Raw genomic sequence first — 12063 nt, 5'->3', positions numbered from 1 at the left:
AATTCAGTTAATAAAACCATTAAAGACTGGTGCAGGTCAACATAGAAAATTAAGGACATATTCATTGTGAAAGATATAATATATGGATGGACAACAAGCATGGTTTAAAAGGTGCGAAGCAATTTGTAGTGCACATTTCTACCCTGTACAGGATCAGAGAGAACAATACTAAATATGAGTTGTTTGCAACAGAGCTTAGTGTAGCTTTTATTAAAAACAGGACATGTTTAGTGGCATCTGCACAATGTTCTTACATGCTGTAAAATTAGAAGACAATCATCTCCCTCTATATTTTTTTTTGCCCCGGTGGAGATAAGAGCTCCTTTCACTCATGCTCATTCTGCAATTCCTTGAATTTTTTTTGTCACAACCAAAACTCCTTAAACATCAAGAGAGTGTTGGTGTGTCAAGGCATGCCTGCTCTTGTTGAACCAGCTCTAAATTTCTGGATTGATTCATTTGCTACACACAGTGATTGGTCTTAATAAACTCTGTGGAGAATCTCAAGCGTAATCAGCGTGGCTGTGGCAGCACACTGGCGGCGAGTACTCTTAGGTCAGACAATCTGCACCCGTGCGCCTGTCCTGGTCAGGGATGGAAAGTCCCCGCTGTAGCCTGGAAGACTCCCTTGTGCCCCTGCGCGCCTGCCTGCTGCCTCATGTGTGCCCCCCAGGCTCAGGGGAAGTGGGGAGGGCCTCTATGCACATTTGGCCCTGGCTAACAGGGTATGAGGTCACTCTAAATACCCTCCACCCCACCAAGAAAGACCCAGACCCAGCGGTGAAGTGAGCCTACCATAGGACCTCATAATAAAACACAAATGACTCTTTAAAAAGCTTCTGGACTCTTGTGGTCCATTAAAAAACACTGGCGCCATCTTTTTTTTTTCAATTCATTATGGAGTTTGGGGAAGAGAGTAAATCTGGTGTGTTCTATTTTAAAAGGCTGCCTCTCGGCTCCGTCGTTCTTTCTTTTTTAGGCCCTTTCCTTCTGTGGGTAATTGTCCTAAGTTTGCATTCTCTGAGTAGCTTCAGTCGCTCACAACTCCTTTGTATTCATGGCTGCAATACTGGATGAATAGATGGATCAATACACTCTTGTTTACTCCTGCGAGAATACAAAAGCTTCTATCCTACTCTCTTCTCTCGGCACTGGCAGATTTTGCTCCCTTTGAAGAGTGCATGAAGCAGTTACCCAAAATGGGCCAAACATATCATGCGCACACTTTAGTTTCTGCATCCCGCACTATAGTGTATGTCTTCTTCCTTTCGGCCTGCTACAAAGCTTGTTTGCTAATGGCTGGGTCTGCTTACCTATGGCACGAGCTGTTCTGATGCATTAACGGATAGAGATGTCAATTGGCCATCGGATCATGATTATCGACAAAGACAAACGGCTGCAAAGTGAAATGAAAAAAAAAACAAATCGAAAGAAAGATAGACTTATGGCTCTGTTGGCAGGATGGGGGTTGGTGCCTATCAACGGCCGCTCCTTCCTGAAACGTGGTCACCCGAGCCTGCCTGGGCCCTAGATCCACATGTGGAACAGTTTACTGTAATGGAACTCTAAATTAGCGGTGGTTTGAAGCCGCCTGCAGCAGTAGGGTGTAATTAAATGGCTCTGTTGAAAGAGAGAGAGCGAGAGAAATGGGATTGAGCTCGAGCTCTGGAAAAGATGCAAGGGTGAGAGATGTGTGTGCGTGTGCATGTGTGCTTGATTGAATGTGTATGCAGTATGTAATTCAGACTTTGTGGTACGTATAAGTGTCTTGGAAAGCTCCCTGCCTGTTTTCTCATCAGGGCATGGCGCCGCCTCACAGTGCCCCCCAGTGCCCAGACTTTGCCATTGTTCATCTGTTACATTTTTATGATCAAGGTGCTGGCGTAAATGTGTTTACCAGCTCCATATCCTACCCCTACTTTCGACCCTCCACCAATCAATGTCATTTAGTTCATTTACCAAAATCTCTATCCCTGTCGCTTTCCTTCCCTTTCTTTGATATTTACATGCCACAACCCAGTACCATTTTTTTTTGGCTCTGCTGTTTTTAAAGCCACGTTTGTAAAAACAAGTTCATCACACCACCCACTCATAAAGTCACGCTCAGAGAACGGTCTGCACAAACATGAGAAAGAAAATGGGGAGGCTTTTCTGGGTCTTCTTAATCTCCCGTATTACAAGAGTGCATGACTGCGTCCTAGTTTGTACCTACTGTGTGGCTTTTAAGTGACGAGTAGCCTGCTGGAGAGTTGAGCCAAAATGACGTTGTGGGATGAGAGCCTTGCCTCAACACAAGCTTGCTGGAAGTGACAGCAGCAGTTAGCAATCAGTGGAGCCCCCCCTCCCACGGACCCGTGTCTGGGCCTCTGGTCTAGGGGGGGAAGTGTCAGAGGGAGATGGAGGCAGGCTGCTGTGCTAGGCTGGCAGCAGGAACAGAGGAGTTCTTTATAGCAGGGTTCTGGTGATTTAAATCATATGGCATAGCCTGGAATCAGTGCATAAGTCTGGAAGCTCTTCAAAACTGAAGCAACAAGAGTGCTCTCTCTTTTTCACCCCCCATCTCCTGCCTTTCTCTTATAACTTTTTCCAAATGTCTCTCTTATCTTCTATTCCCCCCAACCAGTCCCATTTTTTCTGGATTTTGCTCTGGCTCACTTTTTTCTCACGCATCTTTATCTCTTTTCGTTCCTCGCTGTCCTCTACCTCAGCACGTTCCCCTTTTTTCTTTCCGCATACCTGTTCGTATGAAGTTTGCACATCCTTGTCTTATTATACCCGGATAAACTTTTCGTGGTCCCAGAGCGAACATGCATCTGGGTCTTGGAGTTGATATGAGGTTAAACATGTTTGTGGTCCCAACAGAAATCACTTATGTATCATGTTAATGCCAATCAGATGAATTCAATCTTAGATTTTATGCCGCGGAATAAAAAATAACAAGTCTGTCTCTCTTTTCTTCCCCAGAAACTGGATGTTTCCACACAAGAGAAATTTGTTGTTCTCCCACTAAACAAGAAGCCTCCGTCCTTACTCATCCGTTCTCCACCACATCCCGAGAGCCTTCAAGAGGACACGAAACTTTAGTGGGGATTTCCAGGGGTGACTGTTGAGTGCGTTCCCATCCGCCAGCGGGCCGGCTGGTGCACTGTCGCCATGGCTACCAACAGGGAACAGCAGGTGGGCCACATGACAGGCTTCCCACCTGCTGTCTACCCCTTCGCCTTCAACTCAATGAGAAGTCACTCTCCCTTTGACCTGCTGGCCAACAGTAGCCTTTTTGGGAGATTTGGTGCCGACCTGCCCAAAGAGATGGCTGCACTCTGTAAGTTATTTGCCAACAGTATATGTGTTGGACTTGTCCTCCCGCTTGTGTCTTTTTCCATTCTGGCCCTGACAACAAACAGAATATGGCCGACATTCATTTGGCCGGCTCGCATTTAACAATTTCAGCATCCGCTGGAAAGTGGAAAAAGTGGTCGCTTAAATTACACTTCATTACATGTAATTTTGTAGGAGAAAACTTGACGGTCAGCTTGTGATATAGGACGAGTGGCGTAAAAAATATCCCACAGTGAAACCATGAAGAAAAAAAATCCTCTTTCATCAATACAGTGATTACACAGCCCCTTATAGAGGTTTGTATATGGTGCGGTTCTGTCCGCAAGCTCAGCCTCTGTATGCGTTGCGGGGCCTTTAAAGCAGGCAACCCACAAGTCTGCAATTAGAGACAAAACAACATTCTTCCAGTGTGAGGAGATGAGCGCCCCGAGCACCAACTCATTTTCAAGAATATGCAGCAAATGTTGAAAGAGGGGCCTCTGACTAATCCAGCTGGTTTTTCAAATGAACCTAATGCAAAATCAAAACCGTAAACCTCTGTTGGTAGAATGTTCTTCTCAATTTCCTGACGTAAGGTTCTGTGTTGTAGTTTTAAATGTGTCCACAGGAGGCACTGCTGTCTTCTATAGTGCCAGGATAGGCTGATGTATGAGACGCGCAAAACAAAGGAGAGATTGTTGTAAATCAAGAGTGTTTTTATTTTCTGGAAAAGAGTGGATCACTCCCTGCAGACATACCAAAGTAATATGGTAGTCATTTTGTATTTTTTTTCCCAATACAAGTATGGGGAGTGTGACACAAAGGCTTCATTACTTGAAGTTTGAGATCATGTTTAGAGAAAAAGGATGTTAAAAAATCAGATCAAATCTTGTTTGGGTGTGTAGGTAAAGCTGAGCAAAAGTGTTTTGAAATCGTGTCCTCGTGCGGTGTTAAAGGGATGGCAGGTGTTGCTGCCGTGTATGGGCTATTATGTATAACTTGTGGGTGGCAAAAGCTGAGTACCCCGCCAAGCCAAACCAATGCTACCTGTGTGTGCATATTGCCTGCACCTCCCTTTACCACAGCGTGCCTGAACACCTCTCCAGCCTTTCAGCCGTCAATCACTACCCCCCCCATCCCTTTTCTACAGACACTGTCCACCTAATCCTCGAGGCTCAAGGTATTTTTTTCACAGAATGTGAGCGAGAGACCGAGTGGGAGAGCACCTGGGGGTGATGTCCCAGTGTGGTGGAATCCAAGAACACACCCTGCTAGGAAAACACACACTTACACAGATGCAAACACATGAGCAGGCACACTCTTCTTTCCCGCTCTCTCTCCTGGACTCAAACAGCACGTCTGTCATTCAAAAAACTACCCCCCCGATATCGTAGTTGGCTTTACACTAATTATTACACCGCAGAAATCACCTGTGGTCTGCTTTGTAGCTAATATTATTAATTATTTTTTGATAGTGCCTATTAGGGTTGTAGGTTAGCTTTAGATATTGTCAGTAGGTGTGCAGCTGGCTTTAGGTAATAAAATGTTCAATATTCTCCTGTCAAGGCTTGAATACTTATGCGGGCATTGGTACTTTTCTAAAATAGCTTCAATCCTATCACTCAGACATAAGTGTTTCTGTCCAGCTGTGCCAATATTCCTCGGACATGTCCCCTTTGAACTATGGGGTACCTCAGGGTTCCATTTTGGCCCCTCTCCTTTTTTCAATTTGTATGCTACCTTTGGGATCTGTTTTTAGAAAACACTATGTCTCGTTTCATTGTTTTGCAGATGATGTTCAGATCTATGTGCCCTAAAAAATAAATGACCCGGTCTCTGTTCAGGTTTTATTAGACTGCCTTAATGACATCCACTCGTGGACGGAAGGAAACTTTCTTTCCTTAAACAAAAGCAAAACTCTGATAACTTTATTTGGCCTACAAAATCTCCTGGATGACTATGACAGTGCCATTGGGACTCTTGAGTCTCACAGCTATCCTTTTGCAAGGAACGTGGGTTTTATTTCAGACAGTGATTTTAAATTTGACAAGCAAATAAGCTTGATAGTCAAAACAAGTTTTTTCAGTTGAGACTTATCAAAAGTAAGGGCGTATCTCCCTGTACATAGTTTTGAAAAACGTATCCATACCTTTGTTACAGCACGCCTGGACTGTAGTAATTCTTTGTTGGTCTCAACCAGTCAGCTCTCCACCGTCTCCACAAATTGTTCAATATGCAGCTGCCTGTTTGCTGACCAGGAAAAAAAAAAGCGTGATCATATTAGTCCTGTCCTTGCATATTTGCTCTGGCTGCCCATTCATTTTAGGAGATTGTTCAGCCTCGCATTACTACTAGGGCACTTAAGTCTTTAACCAGCTGGTCCTGGAAATCCCTCGGTCCAGGCTTGCTACTTGTGGGGACCAAGCGGAAGCCAGTTGGAGGTCATGTATAAACCGTTCAAAGTCACATCCACGCTTGATGATTCGACAATTTAGATCATCTATGAACCAAACATGCATGTTATGGGATTGTGGGATGAGGGTGGAGTACCCAGTGAAAAGCCACACAAACAAGAGAAACAAGCAAACTCCACACAGAAAGGTGACAGAAGAGATTCGATTGTCAAACCTCTCAACCGTGTGGCACGTGTTAATCACACAACAGCACTGTGCAGATTTCATTTACCTTCATTATTATGATGTCATTTAATTGAGATGTGTCACAACATTTAAAAGGCTATAATTACTGTTCTCAAACACTTCCCAATAGGTGAGGGTTGTGGTATACTTAATAGCTTTTTCGAGTCAATTAAAAATGAATAAACCAAGAACTATTGTAAGCTGAGACGGACTCTTTATTTCGTAAGGAGTAATAGGCTCCCACCGAAAAAAAAGGGTTAGGATTAAGGGAGATGCATTTGTTATTGTAATGTAAACCAGCACATAAAAAAGACCCGTTTTAACGTGAACATGGATGAAAACAACATGTACACATAATATACACATCGCCCTGTATTCAGCAGGCCGCACAGAATTCCTCAGGGTCTTTGGAATCAGCTGTAAATTCTGCAATCGCAGAATCGTAGAATCCTTGAGAGACTATCTGATATCATTACCTAATGAATGGAAGTAACAGCAACTTCTCATCACAGGCAATTGCATTTGTGAAGTTTTAGTCATGTGGTAATGCAGCATAACTTTTATTATGAGAAAAAATAAATGAACATTTTTTCTCAGAAATATTTCAGAAAAAAAACCTATGCAGTGCATGATCATTCATACACATTGAGATTAACAAAGTTTACCAGAGCTGCAGTTGAGCTAGTAAAATACAACATCGTTCAATTTTTGTGCCACTTGTTGATGACTATTAATCATAGGATAGTTGTAGTGAGCTGCTTACTAAATGTGCCATCATTGCATGCTAATTGTTCATGTTCAGAACAAAAAGCCTTGTCTTGGACAGTCCCCAGACCCTGTTTTTCTTCTCCTTCCACTTCTTCACCAGTAGTCGCATTAACAAGCCTGCTTATTGTTGTGAGTAGCCTCTTTGGGCGAGTCTGTGAAAATAGCTTGCACATAAAGGGAATAGTGCTGCAGATATTCGCGTGTGTAGCACACAGAGCTAGTACATTCTTGCGCAGCTTCATAACTCTGTGTATAATTGTCCAAGTGACACCTTCTATTGTTCAGTGCTGTGCCAACAGGTTGGAGCACCTCCCGCCACTGCATTCTTTTGGCGCTGGTCCGAGCCTTGGAAATACCTGTTTTGCACAGAGGTGGGAAGTGACGGCAGAGGGCCGGCCTGTGTTTGCACTTGCAGTGAGTGATGGCTTGGCATCATTTTGAGACAGTTATAGACAGCAAACTGTGGCCCACAATCTTGCTGGATGTCACAGGAGGGCGATTCGTCCAAATGTGCTTAATAGCCGGGAAAGGAGTTTGTTCATCCATGAGAGGAGTCTCTTCCCAGTGTGCTGGAGCGGAGGCCAGTATCACTTGATCCCTGTCATTATGGGAGTCCTTCAAACAAACAGTTGGAAGCCCATTAAGGCCACTTACTATGAGATAACATCACCACTGAGCCAGTGAAACACCTCTCTAAGCTTTTGCCAATCGGGGCCGGAACCCTGGCCTCCATGTCAGCCACAGGGATGTTTTGAAAAGCTGTTTGGTCATTTCCTTCAGCTGACATGGCCAAGACGGAATTCTGAGGTCTCCATTTGGGTTTACAAAGCCTCATATCAACTGTTATGTTTGCTGACCTGATTTGAGAGGCTCATATGAGAGAACTGAAACCATTGGGCTAAAATTAGAGGCATTGTGTTCATCAACTAAAACAAATGGTTTGGTGCAATATGTGCTAAGAACGGCCTGCATCTTCTCACCACTGCCACCTGTGGAGACGAGAGGAACAGCTAAATTGAGTTGCTTTTTAATCTGTGTCACTTGTGGATTGGAAAAATAATAACCCTAACACTAACCAAACAACCGTTGTGATCTTTCTTTATGCACTCTGACTGCAGCTGTCTTTATTGATGCAATTTCATGGATTTATTTATTGTATAGGGTAAGTACAGTGACTTTGTCACCGAGGTGCAAAATTGACAAACTAACTTCCTTGAGAACGTGGTGATTTGAAAAAAAAAAAAAAAAAATAAACTTTTAATAGCGTTCACACCAAACACACCTACCGTGTTGAATTTATTACATTTTTGTTCGTCAAGCGGTTGCACACAATGAAATGATCTGGATTTACATGCATTTTTAAGTAGATAAAAAGTAAAAAAAAAAAGATTTAGACCCGGATGTTTGTGTCCACAATCCAAAAAGTGTCCTTTAGAAATGTGATCATACTTAAGGTTGACACTGTCAGAGGTTAAATAATTATTCACAATTATATTCTTTTTTTTTTTTTTTTTTTTTTTTTTTTTTACATTTACCATTACAGAATGCCTAGTGTTTAACAAGGCTACCTCACAAGTCTGAATTTGGCAAGAACACTACATGACTCAGGCTGTGCAATTGTGCTCTCAGGCATTTAGGAAAAGACTCTCAGGCTGCATGCACTCAGGCTCCGCTTTTGAGCTGTACACAGATTTACATGGGGGGTGGAGGGGCAGAATAACAGAGTGACAACACAGATTGAGGTTGGTCCTTTAAGAGCAGTTGAAATGCAATGTGCGAATATGGTCACAGTGTGATTTGAGAGTGAGGAGCCTCACTACTTACTGAAGCACTCTGCTATGTGTTGAAAAAGTAAAATAAAGTTTGTGCCCAAAAGAGACTGTTCAAACTCCAAACTACACTTTGGAGATCCTACTCTGAAAAAAAAAAAAAAAATTAAAAAAAAAAAAAAAAAAAAAAAAAAAAAAAATATATATATATATATATATATATATATATATATATATATATATATAGCAGTATATTGAATCCAAGGGTATTGAGGATATTTGTTTGCTTACTGAAGCGGCTTGAACTGGCTGTTGGGACTGTAAACCATGTGAATGAGATTGTTTACCAGCAATGCTTCTCAATTATATTTTGCAAAGCCCCCCCCCCCCCCCCCCCCCCACACACACACACACACACACACACACACACACACTTGCCATATTGACCATAAATAATATTATTAGCAATAGAAAGTTTTAAGTATACCCAAAACGGTATCCTTTCAAACATTTGCGAAAGGAAAACTTTCAACAACTGGTAACTAACTACTTGTTTCGTTTTGTTTTTTACAGCATTTATACAGGTTAAAGGTTTGTCTAAGCAGAAAAAAACCCAAGTGCATCAAAGTGCGTGAAAAAAAGATGCCAACCCTTATTTTATCATAATACACTTCACATGGAAAAAAACTAATTGTCTGCCCCCCCCCCGTAATTTTACTGATGTACCAAAAAAATATAGGTAACATTTTTTTTTTACCAAAAGCGATGCACTCAAATGTGTATTCTACATTTTAGTCTTGAAACACCTGCATTGAAGCTCCTGTGGAATCAGATGAGGTGGCGTTGCAGCACTTCTCAATCAGCTGATGTGTTAAGACATTTGTTCTCAAGCTTTTTTCAACACTGGAAATCAGTCAATAATAACAAAAATAATTCAGGACCGACCAAGAGTATCAATTCTTGAAAATAAAAACACAAAGGAGGTTTCCTGACCAATCAGTGACAATCACTAACACAATTGTACATATATAAACCAATTATAATTCGACAATACATTTTAGTGACAGTGACCTCCACCCACCAACTGCACAAGCACTCAAAGTCTTGACTTTCTGCTAATAGCCTTGTTTGTGTGTTAGGAGGGCCAAAACCTCATCAGAAATAAAAGAGCCATCTGCCTCCTGTCATCACTGCCCCGGCGATCATGATCTAGATGGCGAATTAGCCATGCTAGCCCTGGTCCATTTTTGTGCTCTTGTGCTGGTGACAGCTTGTGTAGCGCTGCTTGTCCTTGATCTATCAGTGACGCCGCAGCCGCCTCGCCTTTCATAAACAATTCTGCATCGTCTGACATACCCGCTTTCATCTCTCGGGTTGCCACCAGTCGGAGGATGACAGCTAGCTGAGGCTCTTTTCGGGAAAGAAATTCCCCTCACATTTCTCTTTTTTGGTTTTAACTGATGCTGGTCATGATTCACCAAATAAAGGAGGATTGGACAGAAAGACCTTCTTTGTTTAAAGCACCCAGGAGGTTTTTGTGAAATAGATAGTCCATGCGAGATCTGCTTCTCCAATGATATCCACCTAAACCCTGGTGGCTTATGCACTCTCAAGTTCCCTCGCTCGCTTCTCTCTCCTCTTGCTTTCTCTGCAGCCTTCCTCCTGGATTTCCTCTTGTTATCCCTTTTTTCAAGTTTGAGCCAATCGCCCTAAGTCCTGGAAACTCGCAGAAACTTTTTGAGCACTTATGCCAGCTTTAGAGGAGGAGAGGAGAGGAGAGGAGAGGAAAGTCGGTTAAGGTTGCTTCGAAAGGAAAGGCTACAAATTGTGCTGCAGCGCTAACAAGATGACTTATGTAGATAAAGAGGCTACTATGAAAACTGAAAAAAGGGCGAGGGTTTTCAGAAGGCATGGGCGTGAACCGTGAAGCTAGTCTATGTTAAATTGTTGAGCTGCAAAAAGATTTTTCTTTGTCACCCCACACAACATGAGTAGCAAAATCACCGTGCAGCTACAGAGAGCAAAAAAGGCTGCTGAAAGATGTCCAAGGCTGACAATGTTGTGAAATGTAGCTCTAGGTTAAGCCTTTGGGGGGCCAGCGTATGAACAGATGCGAACATGGTCGTCGCCGACACTTGCTCTCATAACTCATGCATCTTTCTGTCCGTTTCCTTGCGCACTGCCGCATTGGAGATATATTGCGCGCGAGTTAGATGGCTGAGAAAGATTACAAGTTGTGTGAAAGCTCAACATGTATGAATCTGACTGCTGTTTGATGGATGTGATTAGGAGGAACACCCGGATTATGCAAGTTTCAGCCATCAGCTCAGCAACACCTTGATAATAGGGGAAAAAAAAATCAGTCTTGTTCTGTAGAATGTGTTTAGATTCCACACCTGTAACTTGAATCTGGCTGTGGGAGCGCTCTGAAATGGTGTTCTGTATCATCACGGCCGTACACTTTGCACACATGCTAAATTCAGTCGTTGAAACGGATTGCATTATGCCTCTCGCGGAGGGATCGTGCGGCTTTTGCTCTTTAAAAAAAAGCCATCTTTTATTGCCTCACACACTACTGTGTTGTTGACTGTTCGGCTGGACCCTCACTGAATGTATACTGAGGAAGCGGCAACAATGTGTTGCATATGTCTTATCTGTAATCGGCATCAGCGTGCCAGACAGTAGTAAAGCCTGATTTTCTTGGACCCCAACACAGGTGTATACTTTAAAGCCTCTGCGTCCAGCTCGCATAAATGGAGATGTGACGTGATAAAAATGATAAAAGATGAATTATATCACAATGTCCCTGGGGGGGGGGGGGGGGGGGGGGGGGGGGTAAAAAAAAATCTGTCACTCTCCTGAAACACGGAGACGTCACACAACTTCCAGCCTGAAAACGAAACATTCCATGAATCTGAAACAAAAGCGCAGAACTTTATCAACCAAAACAAATCACAGTAAGGAAAAACTGGCCAAGGGGAATTTGTTGAAATTGCGGGGGCACACGCCAGCAACAGAGCGATGGAGAGTCTTGTGAGCCAGAAAGTGATAAACCAGGGCACGATAAGTTTTTTGACATTTTTTTTGGAGGGGGGTATGTTAGTTGCCCAGGGGGGGTTCTTCTTGAGTTCAATCTCTTTGGCCGGGAAGACGGGGAGGAGAGCGGGGAAGCAGGGACAGGCCTAGGTCAGCAGCAGAATGTGTGAGTATGTGTAGATTTGATGCGTAAACTCAGTCCACAAAAGCCTCTTGGCTCTCCGTGCGGTGGGCTCATAAGTGGACAACCTGGCTTTAGGTGTTGGCATTCGACTTTCAAACTCAGTCAACCGGTAAAATCAGAAGAGAAAACAACGGCCCATTAATCTCCAACAAACAAACAAACAAACGAAAAAGATTTGGCCAGTTGTGCTGATTTATAAATCGGTTGCATTGCAGTTCGCCGTTCTGGAGAACAGTCCTGGCGAACTAATTTTAATGTAACAGTGAAAATGTGATCGCCAAGGGATTAGTTAGCCTTGTTTTTCAGGATGCTGTGAAATGAGCTGCTATAGGAAAAAGGCAGGAAGGAG

At 43.1% G+C, this 12063-nt stretch overlaps 1 protein-coding gene across 2 annotated transcripts in view; it reads left to right on the top strand.

Annotated features, from left to right (window-relative positions):
* Positions 1 to 12063, top strand: part of rarga (retinoic acid receptor gamma a) — a 45738-nt gene that overhangs the window by 10513 nt on the left and 23162 nt on the right. For both annotated transcript variants that reach the window (XM_088408048.1, XM_088408049.1), the window contains one exon: positions 2965 to 3322. In XM_088408048.1, coding sequence (XP_088264174.1) covers positions 3154 to 3322 — 169 coding nt within the window. In that variant the 5' untranslated portion in view covers positions 2965 to 3153. The remainder of the gene's footprint in view (positions 1 to 2964; positions 3323 to 12063) is intronic.

Source organism: Hippichthys cyanospilos, chromosome 2 (assembly GCF_059441005.1).
Source record: "Hippichthys cyanospilos isolate Australia breed blue-spotted pipefish chromosome 2, RoL_Hcya_1.0, whole genome shotgun sequence".
NCBI classification, from domain to species: Eukaryota; Metazoa; Chordata; class Actinopteri; order Syngnathiformes; family Syngnathidae; genus Hippichthys; species Hippichthys cyanospilos.
Note: the sequence above shows the minus strand (reverse complement) of the source record. Positions and strands in the feature narration are given on the sequence as shown.